This window comes from Gymnodraco acuticeps, unplaced genomic scaffold (genome assembly GCF_902827175.1).
Source record: "Gymnodraco acuticeps unplaced genomic scaffold, fGymAcu1.1, whole genome shotgun sequence".
NCBI classification, from domain to species: domain Eukaryota; kingdom Metazoa; phylum Chordata; class Actinopteri; order Perciformes; family Bathydraconidae; genus Gymnodraco; species Gymnodraco acuticeps.
In genome coordinates, this window is record NW_022992198.1 from 32,501 (window position 1) to 55,000 (window position 22,500).

Sequence of the window (22,500 nt, forward strand, 5' to 3'; positions counted from 1 at the left end):
ACTAAGGCCCCGTTTACACGGGAACGCAAACGAAAATGAACTGAATTCGATTTATCAAAAAAGTCTTCCGTTCACACGCAATCGGCTCAGACGTACACACGGAGCCGTTTGGCCCCCAGAGCGTTCCGTCTGCAGATCTACCCACCTTGGGACCCGTTATCGTTTGAGGGGTCCGTTTCCGCGGTTCCGTTACGGCCTCGTGTGAACGAACGGGCTATACGAAAGAGAAAAGTACAACCCGAACCGTATCCATGTAAACGTGGCCTAAAGCACATATGACCACAGAAAATACATACAAACACATAGAGAGGCGAAGTCCCTCCCCTTCCGGTGGAGCTCCATGGGACCTTATTTCAGAAAAAGTATGGATTGAAGTCAATGGAGAGAGAAACATTATCTCCCGATCCCGTTTGAGTTGTGCCATGAGTTACACATATGATGTTTGTCCATTTAAAAGATAATTTTGCAAGTCAAACAAATAGAAATATTGACAAACATCATGTGTGTAATTCATGGCTCAACTCAAACGGGATCTAAAGATAATCTTTCTCTCTCCATTGACTTCAATACTTTTTCCAAAATAAGGTCCCATGGCTCGGAAGTAGATGGGCGGGACTTCGCCTCTAAAACAAGGCTTTTATTAAACGTGTGAGTATTTTCCGCCCCTCGTAGAACTTGGGGATTACTTTTAGCAATGAAAGGTGCTTTACAAATACAACGTATTATTATTAATATAGTGTTTTGTGTTCAATTCACAGCAAAATAATAGCATTGTTCAATATGTGAGCAGAAGTTAAGCACCCTGTGTTTGTGGTAAGTCTGAAGGAGCTTTGAACATAAATGATATTTTATTATTTAGTTTTTCTCAAGAATGTATCCAACATGTTTGCAGGTTTGTTGTTGTTTTCCTCCTGAAGGTTTGTTGTTGTTTTCCTCCTGAAGGTTTGTTGTTGTTTTCCTCCTGAGGTGCCAGTTTTCAGTCCCTGCAGTCTGTTCTTCTGAAGCTCCAACAGATGGCAGAAACTCATAAAGCTCTCAGAGTCCCGTGTTCACACCTCCTGGCTGACCTGGGGCCAGCGAGGAAAGCAGCACGATGATCAGAAGGCTTATGGGACATGTAGAAATAAATACATATGTCAATAGAATAAAGACTAATAAGGAGCATGTGTTGTTTTGTGTCATGCTGCTGCAACAAGACGTGTCCCACAGCACATCTGATCTAAAGCACTTAGCTGAGGCTTTTAACCAAAGTGCAAAAACACGAAGATTCAAACTCGGAACAAGAAAAGTGCAGTTTTTCCAATTCCTACGATTCCATCCATCTCCTCCCGCTTATCCGTGGTCGGGTCGCGGAGGTAGCAGTTCCAATTTCAATCATATTCAATTTAAATACTGCTATATTTTAAACGTTTTTAACGTTATCATAATTTTCTTAAAATAGTTCTCTATCAGTGTTTTTAATTCTTGTTTCACTTTTATGCATGCATGACAACACCACGTCTAATCCTCGCTAAGCAACCTGGTAATAAACCTGATTCTGGTATGTATGTATGTATATATATACATGTACATATGTAGTAAATGTGTGTGTTTGTATATGTGTAACAGTTGTGAATATGCAGTGGGGTTTATGTGTAAATCATTTAGTATAATCAAACACATTCTGTGTTTTATATTAAGTAATTCTGTGTTGTTCATTTATTGAATGTTAATACCTGACAAGGTCGGAGATCAGTGGGCGGAGCCTCTGAAGTGTGGTCACTGTGCTCAGGAGATTATTGTTGAGAGGACTTCCCCCACTTCATAGTGTGTCCTTCACGTGTCCTCTTCCCTTTCTGTAAATGTTCCGCGAGAGTGGTGTTATGGAAATCTAAAACCCAACACACTGGAGAGTCAGAGTGATCACAAACAAATAAATGGTGAATCAGACAGAGTTGTCTTTCTGGTTATTTATTTGAAGCTTCAAATACATAGATACAATACATATAGACACAGGTCTCACAGAGTATATGATAGTCTGCAGGAGTGTGTGCAGATATAATAGGAAAGCAAAGCTTATATACAGCAAAGAGTGGGAAGTGCAGAAATCTGTCTTCACACGGTCACATTGTTATTAGACACCTGGCCTTGAGCTGTAGAAGTTCTTGTGTGACTTTGTGTGAGTCTCAACCCAGTAGCCAAAACAGCTCTGTGGCCTTGAAGCTCTTGGGAATAAACCCACAGTAGAGTAGAAAAGAAGAAAACAGCACATCTCAGGAAGTGAGAAGCATTTGGTTTAAAACAAGGATATAATAAACATTTCCACTACAGGAGTCACTGTGAGGAAAGCTAATGTAAGACTGATTGTTATATCTGTTGTCAGATGACCCTAACCGGAGATCGTCCAAACTGTTTGCTGGCTCGGGTCTCTTCCATGAAAAACGCAAAACCCAGAGACCGCTTAACGACACCGGTTATATGTAAGAAGTATTGGGGTTGTTTTTGGCTTTCTTTAAATGGGATGCCTTTGGATGTTTTTTATGTTTTTTCTGCATTTATGTATCTGCTATAATGTGAACAATTTAATAGAAAAACGTGTTAATAACAATAATAACTTAATCAACTAACCTTGGTTGGTGGTTAAATAGTTAAATAGCCCATTATTGGAAATAACACCTGGCACAAGATAGCCGTAATTTAGCATTTATAATATCAATAATCTCATTATTCTGCAGATATTCCTAATGACTAGAATATCCGTTAACATGCATCTAAACTGACAGATTAAAATGAGCAGTTTTGGATAATGTTTTTAAATCTGCTTAATTCCCACAAACTGCCAACACACACGCACACACACACGCACGCGCGCACACACACACACACACACACACTGCCTCAGGCATCATTAAGGGGTTTATGGCACGTGGTCGTCTGCCCGTTGAGTGGGAGACCTCGCGCACTTCGCAGGTAGGTGTTACACCCCGCTCCTCCTCCTCGCGCCACTTGTTCCCTTACTTCACGCGCTGCTGTCAATCTGTTGCATTCACATGACTCAAAAGGCGCGTGCATAATAAACGCCATATTAACATCTGCATGCGCACTGACGCGCGCATTAACATCGGTGCACATCAAAGAGGAGGTCACGAGCTTCCTGATGGGAGATTAAATGTTCTCACGGTACATTCATTATGTGTGGTAGTAATATAATTCAATTTATAATGGTGCAATATTACATTACATTTAGCTGACGCTTTTATCCAAAGCGACTTACAATAAGTGCGTTCGACCAGGAAGACACAACCTTGAAGAAAACAGAATCATAAAGTACATCAGGTTTCATAGAGCCAAACATTTCAAGTGCTACTCAACTGGCTTTAGATAAGCCAGTCCTTTATTAGTATAAAAGTGCTTCGTTAATAAATCTATCGCTCGAAGTGGAGTCGAAAGAGATGAGTTTTCAATATCCAATCAATATCATCAAATCATCAATTTAAAGATGTGCTTTTATTTTGAAAGTCCAATGATATGTCACTTCCTTCCCACAGTGCAATAGTAAAACAATTAGTAGGATACATGTTATTTAGTTGCTTTCTGCAGGGCCGGCCCTTGGCACTGGCGAACTAGGTGGTCGCGAGGGCGCCAGATGGAGGGGGGCTGCGCTGAAAAAATTAAAATTAAAATACATTTTTTTTAAATTGTTATTCCGCCTAATTTTCCTTGATGTAATACATTTATATTAATAATTGAATAAAGTAAACACCCTTTGCACCCCGGGCCGGCAACATTTTGCATTTGCCCTGTACGATGGGCGCTGTAAGTGATGAAAGTGGGGGATGTTGACCTATCAGGCGCCCGCAGCTCACAGCCAAAGTGCGAGTGAGCCTCCGAGCGAGCGAGAGAGAGAGAGGGCACGAATCGGTACCGCGGATATTTGTTGGATTGAGGCTGATAACTGCAGCTCAGTGAGGTAAAGGACTCCGAGTGTTTAGATAGTTCACTTTAGTCTAAGTTCAAACGGTTTGGTCACAATTTATGTAAACACATATTTCCAAGGCACTCCTTTATAATTATTAGGATAAATAACAACAGGTTTGAAATCATTTCAATGTATACTATAGGACAGTAAACCAAACATATCGTTTAAAACTGGAGATATTAAAAATATGCATAAATAAATAAATGTTAACTAGGTCAAATAAGATATGAATGAACAACAAAAATGTAAATTAGTTACATGTATTTGTTATTGGCTTTCTGTAAGGTAATATAAATACATGTAATCAATTGTGTTGAATGGGAATACCATCTCATGATCACAGCACTTGAAATCCATACTATAAGATTATTTATAGGAAAAACTTTTCTATAAACAGTTTTTACAGTTTCTTCAACCTCACATGACTTCACGTCACCACCGCTAAGCTAAAGGAGGCTAATGTTGGGCTATAAAGGAACTACAGCACGGTCACATGACTTCACGTCACCACCGCTAAGCTAAAGGAGGCTAATGTTGGGCTATAAAGGAACTACAGCGCGGTCACATGACTTCACGTCACCACCGCTAAGCTAAAGGAGGCTAATGTTGGGCTATAAAGGAACTACAGCACGGTCACATGACTTCACGTCACCACCGCTAAGCTAAAGGCGGCTAATGTTGGGCTATAAAGGAACTACAGCACGGTCACATGACTTCACGTCACCACCGCTAAGCTAAAGGCGGCTAATGTTGGACTATAAAGGAACTACAGCACGGTCACATGACTTCACGTCACCACCGCTAAGCTAAAGGTGGCTAATGTTGGGCTATAAAGGAACTACAGCACGGTCACATGACTTCACGTCACCACCGCTAAGCTAAAGGTGGCTAATGTTGGGCTATAAAGGAACTACAGCACGGTCACATGACTTCACGTCACCACCGCTAAGCTAAAGGTGGCTAATGTTGGGCTATAAAGGAACTACAGCACGGTCACATGACTTCACGTCACCACCGCTAAGCTAAAGGCGGCTAATGCTGGGCTATAAAGGAACTACAGCACGGTCACATGACTTCACGTCACCACCGCTAAGCTAAAGGCGGCTAATGCTGGGCTATAAAGGAACTAAAGAACTGTCACACATGCTACCTTCAGGGTCTGACTACAGAAGCACATCATTCCTGCAGCTCTCGGTGCAGTCATTTGACACATTGAGCTGGTTTCATTGTTTAGGAAGCCTGTCACCACTTGGTTCAGTTTAACGGCATTAAGGAGCTTTTATTTAGTGTGAGATCGCCCGTGGTCTTCCGACTTCAATCTGTGACAACAGGATTTAATTCAAAGACTCTGAAACTTATGCAAACAGCAGCATTTCATGTTTAATCCTGAAGCGGGATCAGTGTTTTAAACTCTGCAGGAAGTCTCCCTGATCCTCTCCTTCCTGCAGAATGAAGCCTTTAATCCGTTTGCTCTAAACGCCATCAGCCCTGACTGCAGCACAGCACACAGGAAAACTACGGCTTTGTTGTATTTCCAGAATGCCGTTTATGACAAACGGTCATTAAAGAGTTTGGCAGGATTTGTGTTTTTTTCACTCAGTAGTGGTGAAAATATATTTATTTGGTATCCACATGGGCCTCTTTGGTGCTTCATGTTCGCCTCAAAACTGAACATGGAGGACAAATAAAGTAGAAGTACTCAGATCTTGAGTCAAAGTAGAAGTACTCAGATCTTGTACTTAGTAAAAGTAGAAGTACTCAGATCATGTACTTAGTGAAAGTAGAAGTACTCAGATCGTGTACTTGAGTAAAAGTAGAAGTACTCAGATCATGTACTTAGTGAAAGTAGAAGTACTCAGATCGTGTACTTGAGTAAAAGTAGAAGTACTCAGATCTTGTACTTGAGTCAAAGTAGAAGTACTCAGATCTTGTACTTGAGTAAAAGTAGAAGTACTCAGATCTTGAGTAAAAGTACTCAGATCTTGTACTTGAGTAAAAGTAGAAGTACCAGAGTGCAGGAATACTCTGTTACAGGTAAGTAACATTGCCTTTTGTTATTAGGTTTGTTTTGCTTATGTTCAGCCTCTATGTTGTTTTTAATGATTTCAACTTTTAAAAATTACAATGTGACTCTGAAACATTACAGAGGGGACATACCCTTGGCATATAATATATATAATAATATATGAAAAATCACAGCAAACGTATTTATATATATAATATTCTTTAGTTGCCTTGATTAGGTTTTACTAACCTGAGGAAAAGTACTAATACAATTATTATGCTCGACACTTAAAATCACGTAATAAAGCAGATTTAGTTTTAAAATCAGTGTTTCTTTCATGGGAACTGAACCGCGCCTAGCGCTAACGTTAGCTCCGCTTCTCTAAACACTTTAAATCCAGGCGTCTCATGAATAAAATCCCTGGATTCGGTTAAAATATAGAGTTGAAACCGAGATTTAAAAGTGGATGGTAAAATGTGGATTAAAAGTGGATTTAAGGACAATCTATGACAGTAGACAAATCTGACATGAGCTCAAAGGGGACACAACATAGGCCTACACGAGACCAGATTATTAAAATGAAAGATTTATTTTAGATATATTTCGGATTAATATGACACTAACTCATTTTCAGACAACTTGCACTATTTCTTATTTCTGTATTTCATTATATATATCACACACACACACACACACACACACACACACACACACACACACACACACACACACACACCACACACACACACACACACACACACACACACACATCACACACACACACACACACACACACTACACACACACACACACACACACACACACACACACACACACACACACACACACACACACACACACACACACACACACACACACACACACACACACACACACACACACACACACACACACACACACACACACACACACACCACACACACACACACACACACACACTCACACACACACACACACACACACACACACACACACACACACACACACACACACACACACACACACACACACACACACAGCTGCAGGTGTTGAAGTTTTTTTGCAGCTTTATTACCCATGATGCACTCTGGTTGTGCTCTCGATGATCTTCAGAGGTGTTTATTTATCGATTTACAGATCTGTCGGTGGAGAAGTTTCCCGCAGAGGGGAGAAGGAAAACAGATGTACAGGATCCAACGCACCGCAGGGAGTCTGCTTCAGATCAGAGGACATTCCTGAGGTTTTGGTCGAGTTTCAAACTCTAGTTTTTCTGTTATATACAGAAGAACTACAAAAGATGACCTCATCACAAACATAAAATGAGCGCATGTTGTGATTTAAATGTTCCGTTGTCTTCTTACGTCTCCTGCACGGTCAAATAATTCAGTTTCGTCCGAGGTGTAGTAAATTACTTAAGAGACATTAAAGTAAATTGATTATTTATTCAGTTATATTTGACTGCAGTGTGTCATGCATGAGTGTTTTACTTCAAATCCAGAAAATAAACTCCACAAAAAACAACCTTTTTTTGAAAAACTTTCTGAAAAAGTAAAAACAACGACAGAAGAACCCATTCTTTATTTTCTCAAAAACTACAAATTAAATTTCGCTTTTTTACTGCAATAAGTACAATAAAAAACACTTTATATTTGCCTCCTTTTGTACTAATAGTTAATAAATATGACACGTGAAATGGAAAATAGTGCAAAGTAAGTCAAAGAATGATCGATGTTCCTGAGTTTTGGTCAGGTGGGTTTCAAATGTGTGTTTTACGGTCAAAGATATAGGAAAACTAGATTTTACCGTTAAATCTCATCACAAAATGCTGCTTTAAAGTCCATTTAAAGTACTTTACCTTCGTCTTCTTTTTACTCCAAATTCCTTAATGTGACTCTTGAATATAATGCAAATAATTCAGTTTAAATCTACTAAATTGTCAATTGGTAATTTAATTACAATTATTTGACATTTACCTCAACCTAAAAAAAAAAGTTTTCCACAAACAAAATATTGAGAAAACCTACAAATATATTTAAATCTCATAAAAAACTGCTTCTTTACTGCAGCTTGAAAATGTAAAAAGTACAACCAAAAGAAACGTTTACGTGTGTCTCCTTCTACTATTATAAATATGAAATGGAAAATAGTGCAAAGTATACAATTAAAATGTCCTTAGTCATACTGAAGAAGACAGAGGAAAGAGAGTCAATTGGGCATTTATTTGATATTACAACAGAAGACTTTCTACTTCAAAGCAAAGTAATCCTGAATTCTGGGTTTCAAACTTGGGTTTTATGGTAAAGAAATAGAGAAAACTACAGATGTTACCTTTAAAGGGGACCTATCATGCAAAATGCACTTTGTGATGTCTTCTCTACATCAACATGTGTCCCCGGTGTGTCGGGGACACATGTTGTGTCGGGGACACATGTTGTGTCGGGGTTTTGGACGTAATATGGTCGGTGTTTACATTAGCATCGCTAACGCTCAGAGCTAACCTGTACTGCAGAGCATGTGTGTGAAGAAGCAGGAAGTAAAAAGGAACTCACCTTGTGGTATAACCGGCAAGAGAGAAAGCCTTTGAGCTCCATACTGTTTCAGATCCTTGATAATTCATGATATGGAGTTTCATCACGGCAGCATTTCGTTTAGACAGTAGCTGCCGGGTCCCGCATGAGCTCAGACCCCTCCTCTTTAAAGCTTTATCCCCAAATCAGCACTTTAGAAACAGGAAGTGAAATAGAGGGATATGAGGCGTGGCTAGAATGGGTGACCCATGTGGATACACAATAATATCAATGACACATGCACTGTAAATAATAACAAGTATATAGTTTAAATATTCCAAGATGTACTCGTTTACTCAGAGAAAGGAAAGTGGGTATTTGACTGTATTAGCCTGCAGGAGTAAAATCTGTAAATGAGTGGAAATTCACTTTTTCAGAGTCGTAAACAGAAGTGGAAAAAGTAACCAAAACAAGTTATATGACACTTAATCTGTAAAATATGACACAAATCTTAGTCAAATTACTCTGGAAAAGCAGATTTAAAAGAGTTATTTATTAAACATGATTGAGTCCTGCGGGAACTTAAATAAATCCTGCTTGTTTTTTGCAAATGAGTTGAAATGCAGCTTTTAAAGGGTCGTAAACACAAGTGGAAAAAGTGAAGTAAGCAATTCATAATATATGAAATCGATCCTGTGGAGCAAAGAAGGCCACATCTACAACGTGGTGTAAAAACCCTCCCGAGGAAAACACATTATTAAAAGCAGAGTAAATAAAGCGATAACAACGTGTTGGTTTCTCCGCTTTATTGAGGACGTCGATGGTGAGTTCACATCAACATGAGTCTCACAATCTTTCAATAAACACACCAAGAAGAACGGCAGCTGAGCGTAAAACGTTTGGGGAGAAAAGGACGCAAATATGTAGGATTATTAAAAACATTTATAGTAAAAAAACAAACAAATATTGTATATTTAGAGGAAAAGTTCTCCGAAACAGGTTTGTAAGGTTCTTTAGTTACCATAAACACACACTTTAGTTTAATTTAGACCCCCACACACACCGTCACAAATACAGCAACAAACGTGGATTAATCCGCCGATGAAAGTAGTCCCAACAAAAAGCACAATTTTCCTCCTGTAAAAAAAAATGTTTATACTAAATTTAGCAGCTTTTTTAGGCATTTATTTAACCATTTAGGAACTTGTTTTATTAGAGGCGTAAATCCTCACCAGTAACACGTAGAACAAGTAGGAGTTGTTTTAGACGGACGTTTTCCTTCCACCATAAAAAATGGCCTTTCAAATTATAATATAATCTGACTTTTTTGGACATTCATTCTGGCATTTAGGTTGAAAATGGATTTCCATAAATGCGGATTAATCTGCCGCAGAAAGTAGTCCCAATCAAACCTACTCACTCCTCTTGTTTCCTTGTTTAAAAACTAGAGTGAGCAGCTGTTTGTGGACATTTTTGCCCATATTTGTTTTTTATTTAAGTATATATATTTGTGTTTTTAAAGATATTAATCTTCGTTAGGAACCAATGTGAGGATGCAGATAACGATGCCAAACGCTGGACATTTCTGTACACATGAACGCCCATCTTGGCTACGTAACTCCAGCTACCTAACTAGCTACGTTACTGATGCTACATTACTGATGCTACGTAACGGAAGCTAGGTAAAGAAAGCTACGTAACCGAAGCTACGTAAAGAAAGCTACGTAAAGAAAGCTACGTAACCGAAGCTACGTAAAGAAAGCTACGTAACCGAAGCTACGTAAAGAAAGCTACGTAAAGAAAGCTACGTAACCGAAGCTACGTAAAGAAAGCTACGTAACCGAAGCTACGTAAAGAAAGCTACGTAACCGAAGCTACGTAACCAAAGCTACGTAACGAACGCTACGTAACGAACGCTACTTAACCAAATCTACGTAACTAGCTGAGACTGCTCCGTTAAACACAGCACTCTACAAATAAAAAGTGTTTATTTGTTCACTATTTAAGTTACGTTCCACTATGTGGGAAAGAACCCGTGGTTAATTTATCCGTCTGTAAAGATTTTTCGTTACTGCAAATGATAACGTTGCTAGCTAGCAAGCTAACAGCGGCTATTGTGGTGATTGTAGTTCACACACTGCGCAGGTGTTCACAGTAGATCACGCTGCTTCCTGATCTGAAGGGAGACACAGCACAGAGTCTTTTTGGGGGAATATGTAGACAAACAAATTGAATAAAAAACAGACCCTTTAACAAAAATAGGTAAATTGCTCAGCTGCCGATAGCATCTTCATTCTGCCGCCGAACATATTGAATAAACTCTTACACTACTTACTGTTCATCTTTTATTTCTTATAAACAATATTCATTATTTACCTCCAGCAGCCCATCGGACACACACACTCACACACTCACACACACACACTCACAGAGGAATAGAAAATAAAATTAAATACACATCTTGCAGCTGATCTCAGGTCAGATCCTGCGGGCGCGGCGGGCCGAGCAGAGCCGGAGTAGCGAATGCGGCGCTGATCTCAGACCAGCCTCTAAAACCGCAACAGAGTTCATCATTCTGACCTGTCTCTCTTTCTCTCTCTTTTTTTTTTTAAACCATTCAGCAGCTTGATCAGGTGACACCAAAACGGGAGGCCGAAGCCCCGCCTCCAAAAGAACAGGAAGTACGTCTCTTATTGGAGCAGAGAGCGGTCCATTGTTCCAGTCCCCGCCTCCCCTTCATCTGTGGCCCCTCCCCCTTCGGAGCAGAAGCCGGGCTCTGATTGGTGGAAGTGTGAAAAGGGGGCGGGGCTCACTGGGGTTTGGAGCGCCAGAACCGTGAGGCGATGGATCCAAGAGAGAGGCCCTGTTTCTTCTGCTGGGCGAGCTCCGCTAAACGCTGCTCCTCCTCCTGAGAAACAAAGAAAGAGGAGATTAAAGTTAGTTTTTTATATACAAATAAACATTTCAGACTCAAAGGCACAGTGGTTCGATGTTTACCACTTCCTGTTCCCTTGTTTGGAAGTCAAAATCTCAATAGAGAGTTGCTAACAAGTGTCTAAATTACGTCATTACGCCCAACATTAGCCGCCTTTAGCTTAGCGGTGGTGAGGTGAAGTCATGTGACCGTGCTGTAGTTCCTTTATAGCCCAACATTAGCCTCCTTTAGCTTAGCGGTGGTGACGTGAAGTCATGTGACCGTGCTGTAGTTCCTTTATAGCCCAACATTAGCCACCTTTAGCTTAGCGGTGGTGACGTGAAGTCATGTGACCGTGCTGTAGGTCCTTTATAGCCCAACATTAGCCACCTTTAGCTTAGCGGTGGTGACGTGAAGTCATGTGACCGTGCTGTAGGTCCTTTATAGCCCAACATTAGCCACCTTTAGCTTAGCGGTGGTGACGTGAAGTCATGTGACCGTGCTGTAGTTCCTTTATAGCCCAACATTAGCCTCCTTTAGCTTAGCGGTGGTGACGTGAAGTCATGTGATCGTGCTGTAGTTTCTTTATAGCCCAACATTAGCCACCTTTAGCTTAGCGGTGGTGACGTGAAGTCATGTGATCGTGCTGTAGTTCCTTTATAGCCCAACATTAGCTTTTTTCGCATTTACACTTCAGCATTATAAACTTCTTACCTGTGCCAGCTGGGCCTGTCTGCGTTTGAAAGCGTCGATGGGGTCGTCCTCCAGAGCGTAGTTTTCCAACACCGAGCGAACATCATCCACGCCGCTCAGAGCAATAGCTGCAGGAGAAACAACAACAAAAATACATTTAGAAAATAGGATTATTCCTTCTCTTTCTGAGGCGAGATGAAGCTCACTTAATAACACATCTAGCTAGTTTAATCTGTACAAATAAGATAAGAAGTACTTTACTGATCCCAATTTGAGATTTGTTTGCGTTGCAGCAGCATGAAAAGGCAAGGCATTGCACATTAGAGAAATTAAAGGAGTAGAAACAAACTTTCCAGAATGTAAACGTCTCAAATAGAAATAAAATAGCATTAATAATACTTATGTATATATAATATCCTGCTGTCAATTTGTAATTACATTTATTTTTTCATTGCTATTGAGATGTTGACATTTTTTAATGTTTATTTCTTGTCTTTTAATTTGATTGTACAATGCCTTGTCTTTTTATGCTTTGTTGGAGGAGCTCAGGTCAGAAGAATTTCATTGCCATTTCTACACCGTCTGTGGCTTTGTGCATATGAATAAAACCTTTGAATGTTATGGTCTTCTTACTCTTGAGGAAGTTGGCGAGGTCGTACAGCGTTCGATCCTCTGAGTTTCCGTCCCATTTCTTCAGAGCCATGCCGTTGAAAGGCTGCAGGCGGAAGGCTTCCCTCTTACAGTCCACCACGATCACCTTGCTGGTGTCTCGGTTCAGATACGACACGTCCTGCAGGGACAGAAAAACACATCATTAGCTATTCAATAAAGTCAGACTGAAGCATCCTTTGGGCTCCAGTCAATCCTCACAGTAAATAGAGTGGTGCAGTGACAAGTCCTAAAACCCGGAAGTGAGTTAGCGTTTCACCACTTCCTGTTCCCTCGTCTCAGAGCCAGTGTGTCTCATTTGTTCAGAGACCGTGGCGCTCATTAAAAGTGCCACAACGCCACTATGAGACAAAACACAAAGTGTTTGACCAAACACTCCCTCTCAAGTCAGAACTGAGGTCACAACAAATAAATATCGTTCCAGGGCAGGCTAACCGAGGCTAACCAATGAGCTAACCGAGGCTAACCAATGAGCTAACCGAGGCTAACCGAGGCTAACCAATGAGCTAACCAAGGGTAACCAATGAGCTAACCGAGGCTAACCAATGAGCTAACCGAGGCTAACCAATGAGCTAACCGAGGCTAACCAATGAGCTAACCGAGGCTAACCAATGAGCTAACCGAGGGTAACCAATGAGCTAACCGAGGGTAACAATGAGCTAACCGAGGCTAACCAATGAGCTAACCGAGGCTAACCAATGAGCTAACCGAGGCTAACCAATGAGCTAACCGGAACAATGAGCTAACCGAGGCTAACCAATGAGCTAACCGAGGCTAACCAATGAGCTAACCGAGGCTAACCAATGAGCTAACCGAGGCTAACCAATGAAGCTAACGGCTAACCAATGAGCTAACCGAGGGTAACCAATGAGCTAACCGAGGGTAACCAATGAGCTAACCGAGGCTAACCAATGAGCTAACCGAGGCTAACCAATGAGCTAACCGAGGCTAACCAATGAGCTAACCGAGGCTAACCAATGAGCTAACCGAGGCTAACCAATGAGCTAACCGAGGCTAACCAATGAGCTAACCGAGGCTAACCAATGAGCTAACCAATGAGCTAACCGAGGCAAACCAATGAGCTAACCGAGGCTAACCAATGAGCTAACCGAGGCTAACCAATGAGCTAACCGAGGCTAACCAATGAGCTAACCGAGGCTAACCAATGAGCTAACCGAGGCTAACCAATGAGCTAACCGAGGCTAACCAATGAGCTAACCGAGGGTAACCAATGAGCTAACCGAGGCTAACCAATGAGCACCTGCATGTGTGTGTGAGAATGGCCCTGACACCATTTCAGACCAGATCCAAACTCCTGGCAGGACAAGCTCCAGCTCAATTCTCACACTGAACAGAACAAAGTGAGGGACTGCAATATAAGAGGGAAAGAAAGAGAGACTTTAAAACTGTTCAATTGTTATGATGTGTAAAGACTGATATTGTTCTATAATTGTCTGAAACTGTTAAGTCATGACGTGAAACGGTTAACAAAGAAACAGGGAAACTCAAGCTGCTGCTACACTTTATTTTATTATCTAAAATTAAGCACTTTAAGATGCACATATTTTCAAAAGCTATTTTATTTATTCTCTCTATTTCATTTTGAAATGCAGCCCGAGAGGAACATTACACACATCCACAGTGTTTACTGTATATCTGTAGAGTTCAATGTTAATTGACAAAATATATATAAATATTGTTGTTTTTGAATTGTACTTTATTTGATTGATTGGCAGTCAGCTGTTGATTACATGCAGACGTTGATGAAGCTGCAGCTGCTTCAATATATATCACATTAATTCATGAAGCAAGTTAGACATTTTGAAGCTCCGGACCTTTGCATGGGGACATTTTCTCTAACTGGACCTCGTTGAATTTTAGTTGAAGACCCCTGATCTGGTGTATTCATCATTATCCTACACATTTATTCACTGGTGTCTCGAACCTGCAAGTTGCTCTAAGTCTCATTGAGGACTTAGAAACTTAGAAAAGCAGTAAATAAATGTAATATTCAAGAATCATAGGATTAATTTAACATTTCAAGTGAAAGCAAAGTGAATCTCAAGTCCCAGGCTCTTTCAATAACGCAAAATACAATATACTGACATAAAAAATATAAACTATATATACATGGAATTTCCGCTAGCTAGCATTTAACACAAAAAGCAGAGTTTAAATAATTCAGAGATTTAATGTGAACGAACACACACACACACACACACACACACACACACACACACACACACACACACACACACACACACACACACACACACACACACACACACACACACACACACACACACACACACACACACACACACACACACACACACACACACACACACACACACACACACACACACACACACACACACACACACACACACACACACACACACACACACACACACACACACAGTTGACCTTTTTATGGTCTAATCAAAAACACAACTTTATTATCCTAATGATACTTCATATTTAAATTAAAAACACACACACACACTTTCTCTGGTGGCTCCAGCTGGTGACTATGAGTGTGTGTGCGTGTGTGACAGATGGAGAGGGACGCTGCCTCTATCACCACGCTCATCTGGTGCCCAGCCCCCCCCCCAGAAAAAACTGCTGTGCGTGTGAGAGAGTGTGTGTGTGTGTCTGTGTGTGTAAACCCCAGTGGAGACATTCATCCATCCTTCACCCAGCCAATGAATAAAGGGCATCTGTCTTCCTTAAGAGTGTGTGTGTATGTGTATGTGTATGTATGTATGTATGTGTGTGTGTGTATGTGTATGTATGTGTGTGTGTGTGTGTGATGCTAAACTGAAGTGTCTGTAATCACACACTTGTATAATAATGATATTTAGCCACATGCACCCCCGTTTTCACTCAAATGGGTTCGAACCAGTTAGATCATACCATCAATCTGAGAGAAGGGGGGGGAGGGGTTTATTAATGATAGATAAAATATATATATATTATTTTTGGTTTAGACTTCCACCTGTGTCTGTATAACAACACAAACACACATCATGATGTTTGTACATGTATGGAGAGATGGGGCATTTTGTCCAAATGTTCTAAAATCTCATTGAAGCGGAAAACCAATCAACAATTTCTTCACAGCTGATTCTTAAACACGCTTGATGGAGTTTTTGATGCAATGTTTATGCAGATTTGATTCCATTATTATCATTATCATCATCATAGATATCTATAAATGCATATGAGGCTTTTTAGATGTCGGTGCTTTAAACCAACTAAAATCAAAGAGAGAATAAAACAAATTAAAAGGCTTTTTATGTTCTTTCTGGAAACTTTTGAAAGAAAATGTTTTGTGATTTTGCACTTTTTTTTCAATGACTTCTCCAGGACCTTTACCTCGTTTTCCAAGACCAAAAAAAGTACTCTCAGCGGGACCACTGAAAATGGTTTATTTTAACATGGAACAGGAACATAAGGTCTGCATATCTAAAACAAATCCAATAGGCTTACTAGCTTCTACTAAAATCTCTCACCAGCAAAATACCTCGACAGTTTCACTACTATACGATACAGTATGTATTATCATTATAGTATTACTATTTCAGCGATTAGCTAAAATATAAATTATATTTGATGTAATTTTACTTAAATTTCCATGACTTTTCCAAAACGTTGGGAAAATATTGATTTCCAGAACTTTTCCAGGGCCTGGAATTAGCATTTTGAATTTCCATGACTGTTCCAGGTTTTTAATGAGCGTAAGAACCCTGATGGCTGCACACCTGTGTATGAAGGAAAGTCTAATTATGCAACACTCAATGTGTAATTTAAGCTTGTGTTGAGCTTAATTACGGTTGTAAAAACGATTTAAAGGCACCACTTTAGATCCAAATAATGCTTAAACTCAATTTATTTTGTCATATTATCCTGTTATTTGTTTTCTTTGTCGTATATTTATAATTAGTGTTCATTTTTCTCTATATTTCTTATGTTAAAATAGTTTATATCATCATTTTTGGTCATTTTCTTAAATGTTTTCTCTTTCTGTGTGTTATGTATGAAACACACCAGAGCAAATCCCCTGAACGTGGAACTCTACTTTCTGATTCTCATTCTGAAAACACGAGTTATCCACCGTGCAGCACATGGGTTTTGCTGCACGGTGGATAACTCGTGCCATTTCAGAAACAACAGGTCCTCTGCTTGTCTTTGGGAATCAATGAATGTGAAAAAGCCTCTGATGGTATTGGAACGAGACATCTGTGGCTCTGAGTGAGATTAGAAATGGAAAGACTGAGCAAAACCTCATCTGTTTAGTTCTTTTAGATCAGGGATGGGCAAATGCCACCTCCTCTTTTTGCGGCCCTGAGATTAATTTATAAACAACGTAATTAATAAAAATATATATTTTTTAATTTGTAGTACTGATACCGTCCACTAGACTCCTAGCTACGTCGCGAGCTGCGTACATGATTTCGTTCGGCAGCCAAATACCGCAAAAAGAATCTGTGAGGCGTTTGTGTGTATTGTGTTTGTTGCCCGGGGCAACCCTCACAAGAAACACCGGCTGTTGTTATGCCTGCTGTGACGTTACCGCTTGTAATTATGCCTCTACAAGCTTAACAGCTGTATTTATCATCTGAATTTGGCGAAACAAGTTTAATATTCTAAAAACCAAGACTTTTTTTATTTGAAATCAGATGAAACCAAACTGTCACGGACCCTGCCGTGTTATCTATGATTACTAAACGCTTTTCATTCATAATGTCAGTGGGAGGGAGGGGGAGCGGCGCTGAGGAACAGCAGTCTTAGCTAGGTTCAAGTTAGACAACTACAATTACATACAATACATGTCATTTGTGTGTGTGTGTGTGTTCCAAGTGAATCTGCGGCCCCCACCACCATCCCTGATTTAGATCAATACTAAGCTGCAAATCTACAATACTGGATATAAGTGCTGAATATTGGCTGGTTCGTTGTATGCTGTCCTAGTTAACTAATTCAAACATACATGGGGGACTGTAATCTTTTTTTACATTGAATGTGTCCTACGTACGAGGCATTTCAATGCAAAAAATACAAATATTTGCTGCCTAAATAGTATTAACCCCTTTGTATTTGATTTATTCTCATTTTTTGTTTTGTTTTCATGTAAAAAAGGCACAAATCTGGGAGAAGTTTTAATCAGATCGCGCCGTTTTCTGAAATTCCCTTCACACATCGGGGTAGTTACGAATAAAAAAACCTGACAATAAAAGCCTGTAAATATATTAAAAAGTGAATTTAAAAAAAAGCATTTGATTAAACTTGTGTTTTTTTTCTTCTATTAAGCCTCTTGTAGCACTTTGGGATTTCTTTTAACGATGAAAGGTGCTTTACAAATCAAATGTATTATTATTGTATGAAACTCGTGAAAACCTTCTCTATCTCCCATTAAACCTGCGGAAATGAACCGTGCATGGACAGCAGGTCAGAATAATACAAAAGTAATACAGTTAATCCAACCGTTGTGTTTTCTTATCCCGACGACAGACAATAAGACGCCTGCCGTCAGATGCAGGGCAGCAAACAATGGCTGCATGTCGCGTTACGAGGCTCAGGAGGAATTAATGCTATTTCATATATTAATACAGCTTTTATAATAATATCAGACAGCAGACGATGAAACAACGGGGAGAAGGCACTCAAAAAGCCGCCGTCTCAACAAGCTCAGACTCAGATTATGTCGAATAAAAGGACATTTATCTGTTCGTGGATCACGTGCTGGCTGCTGGGTCTTAGAATCCAAATGATAGAATCATTGTTTACATATATACAAACATGAGTCATTATGATTATGTTAAAGGGTTTCTTTGCACCTTGAAGCACATGAGCCAGTGTCTGGATTAAAGTAGCAGCCGGCAGTAAATGCATATTAATTTGATATATTAATACAGCATTTATGAAACAATATCAGACGATGAAACAACGGGGAGAAGACACTCAAAAAGCTGCCGTCTCAACAAGCTCAGACTCAGATTATGTCGAATAAAAGGACATTTATCTGTTCGTGGATCACGTGCTGGTCTTACAATCCAAATGATAGAATCATTGTTTACGTAGAAACAAACGTGAATCATTGATATCATAATATAATAGAATTGGGGATGAACCCCTCTTTAATGGTCTCACATGCAGAGCACACAGGGAAATGTGTCCTCTGCTTTTAACCCATCCTAGCACCAGGAGTGGGGGGGGGAAGGGGGGCGTCCGGTGCCTTGCTCAAGGGCATCACGACAGGGCAGGAGGTGAACGGGGACCTTTCCAAGTAGCAGTCCACAACATTTATTAATTTTCTCCTGACGTACGCAGCATTATAACTTTCAGTAAATGCACATCAATGTACGCAACGTTATAACTCTCCCTCGCGTACAAACATTATAACTCTCCCTGACGTACGCAGCATTATAACGTACGAACATTATAACTCTCCCTGACGTACGAACATTATAACTCTCCCTGACGTACGAACATTATAACTCTCCCTCGCGTACGAACATTATAACTCTCCCTGACGTACGAACATAACTATAGAACATTATAACTCTCCCTGACGTACGAACATTATAACTCTCCCTGACGTACGGACATTATAACTCTCCCTGACGTACGAACATTATAACTCTCCCTGACGTACGAACATTATAACTCTCCCTGACGTACGAACATAACTATGGAGCATTATAACTCTCCCTGACGTACGAACATTATAACTCTCCCTGACGTACGAACATTATAACTCTCCCTGACGTACGAACATTATAACTCTCCCTGACGTACGAACATTATAACTCTCCCTGACGTACGAACATTATAACTCTCCCTGACGTACGAACATTATAACTCTCCCTCCCGTAGGAACATTATAACTCTCCATCACGTACGAACATTATAACTCTCCCTGACGTACGAACGTTATAACTCTCCCTGACGTACGAACATTATAACTCTCCCTGACGTACGAACATTATAACTCTCCCTGATGTACGAACATTATAACTCTCCCTCACGTACGAACATTATAACTCTCCCTCACGTACGAACATTATAACTCCCTGACGTACAAACATTATAACTCTCCCTGACGTACGAACATTATAACTCTCCCTGACGTACGAACATTATAACTCTCCCTGACGTACGAACATTATAACTCTCCCTCCCGTACGAACATAACTATAGAGCATTATAACTCTCCCTGACGTACGAACGTTATAACTCTCCCTGACGTACGAACGTTATAACTCTCCCTGACGTACGGACATTATAACTCTCCCTGACGTACGAACATTATAACTCTCCCTGACGTACGGACATTATAACTCTCCCTCCCGTACGAACATTATAACTCTCCCTGCCGTACGAACGTTATAACTCTCCCTGACGTACGGACATTATAACTCTCCCTGACGTACGAACATTATAACTCTCCCTGACGTACGGACATTATAACTCTCCCTCCCGTACGAACATTATAACTCTCCCTGACGTACGAACATTATAACTCTCCCTGACGTACGAACATTATAACTCTCCCTGACGTACGAACATTATAACTCTCCCTGACGTACGAACATTATAACTCTCCCTGACGTACGAACATTATAACTCTCCCTGACGTACGAACATTATAACTCTCCCTGACGTACGAACATTATAACTCTCCCTGACGTACGAACATTATAACTCTCCCTCGCGTACGCAGCATGATAAAATGCCATTAGGCAGTGCCTGGATTATAGCGGCAGCCGGCAGTAAATGCACATCGATGTAAACAACATGTATTAACTTTCCCCTGACGTACGCAGCGTTATTAACTCCCCCTGACGTATGGAGCAGTGATAACTCTCTCTCAGCAGCTGCTCCTCTTGGCGTTATGGAGATGAGAGCAGAAGAAGTGTGTCTTCGCTCTCTGGGAAGTAGGTTAAACAGCTTCTTTAAAAAAAACTCAAAACTACCCGTCAAAAAAATAAAGAAAAATAAATGAGATGACAGTTGGAGGGAGACAGAAGGAGGGGGGAGGAAGAAAAGAGTGAGGAGGGGAGGAAAGGAGGTGAGATAAGAGGAAGAGGCAGAAGGTTAATGAGGCCTGAGAGGGAGGAGGGGGGTCTATTGTTGAGAGGAGGAGGAGGAAGAGGAGGAGGATAAATCAATGTCTGAGCAGAAGGCTGACAGCAGGGGGTCTCTGCAGCCTGTCGGTGTCTACAGGTGTTTCATTTACGTTTTGAGAAGTTTGTAATCGGGAGTTTGAGTCGAGGAAGAATTTAGTTTTACATAAAAACAGTATTTTTGAGATTTTGTTAAAATATAAATAATTTGTTTTTGCTGTAAAAAAAGAAGTAAAATTATAAAATAAATAAATGAAAAATGTAATAAATTGTAACAAAAATAAATTAAACTAAAAATATCATTATTTTTTTTTATTTAAAAAAAAAAAGTTTGTAATCGGGAGTCGTCCAGCTGACCAATCAGAGCAGACAGGGCTCTGGTTTCAGACAGAGGGTGAAAAGAGGTGCTGCAGCATGAGAACAATAAAGAGCTTTTTGAACATTAAAGCATGGAGACATGTAGAGACACTACATACTGATATACACCTGAACATCAGCAGGAGAGAACTCTTTAAAGTAGAGACACTACATACTGATATACACCTGAACATCAGCAGGAGAGGACTCTTTAAAGTAGAGACACTACATACTGATATACACCTGAACATCAGCAGGAGAGGACTCTTTAAAGTAGAGACACTACATACTGATATACACCTGAACATCAGCAGGAGAGGACTCTTTAAAGTAGAGACACTACATACTGATATACACCTGAACATCAGCAGGAGAGGACTCTTTAAAGTAGAGACACTACATACTGATATACACCTGAACATCAGCAGGAGAGGACTCTTTAAAGTAGAGACACTAAATACTGATATACACCTGAACATCAGCAGGAGAGGACTCTTTAAAGTAGAGACACTACATACTGATATACACCTGAACATCAGCAGGAGAGGACTCTTTAAAGTAGAGACACTACATACTGATATACACCTGAACATCAGCAGGAGAGGACTCTTTAAAGTAGAGACACTACATACTGATATACACCTGAACATCAGCAGGAGAGGACTCTTTAAAGTAGAGACACTACATACTGATATACACCTGAACATCAGCAGGAGAGGACTCTTTAAAGTAGAGACACTAAATACTGATATACACCTGAACATCAGCAGGAGAGGACTCTTTAAAGTAGAGACACTACATACTGATATACACCTGAACATCAGCAGGAGAGGACTCTTTAAAGTAGAGACACTACATACTGATATACACCTGAACATCAGCAGGAGAGGACTCTTTAAAGTAGAGACACTACATACTGATATACACCTGAACATCAGCAGGAGAGGACTCTTTAAAGTAGAGACACTACATACTGATATACACCTGAACATCAGCAGGAGAGGACTCTTTAAAGTAGAGACACTAAATACTGATATACACCTGAACATCAGCAGGAGAGGACTCTTTAAAGTAGAGACACTACATACTGATATACACCTGAACATCAGCAGGAGAAGACTCTTTAAAGTAGAGACACTACATACTGATATACACCTGAACATCAGCAGGAGAGGACTCTTTAAAGTAGAGACACTAAATACTGATATACACCTGAACATCAGCAGGAGAGGACTCTTTAAAGTAGAGACACTACATACTGATATACA

The 22,500-nt window shown here is 40.2% G+C and overlaps 1 protein-coding gene across 1 annotated transcript in view; it reads right to left on the minus strand.

The window, feature by feature from the left end:
* Positions 1-9,259: 9,259 nt before the first annotated feature.
* The window catches only part of timm50 (translocase of inner mitochondrial membrane 50 homolog (S. cerevisiae)), a 20,115-nt gene continuing 6,874 nt past the window's right edge, over positions 9,260-22,500 (minus strand). Inside the window, exons 5-7 of the mRNA XM_034205533.1 lie at positions 12,711-12,867; positions 12,099-12,205; positions 9,260-11,378 (exon numbers count right to left, since the gene is read on the minus strand). Coding sequence (XP_034061424.1) covers positions 11,280-11,378; positions 12,099-12,205; positions 12,711-12,867 — 363 coding nt within the window. The 3' untranslated portion in view covers positions 9,260-11,279. The remainder of the gene's footprint in view (positions 11,379-12,098; positions 12,206-12,710; positions 12,868-22,500) is intronic.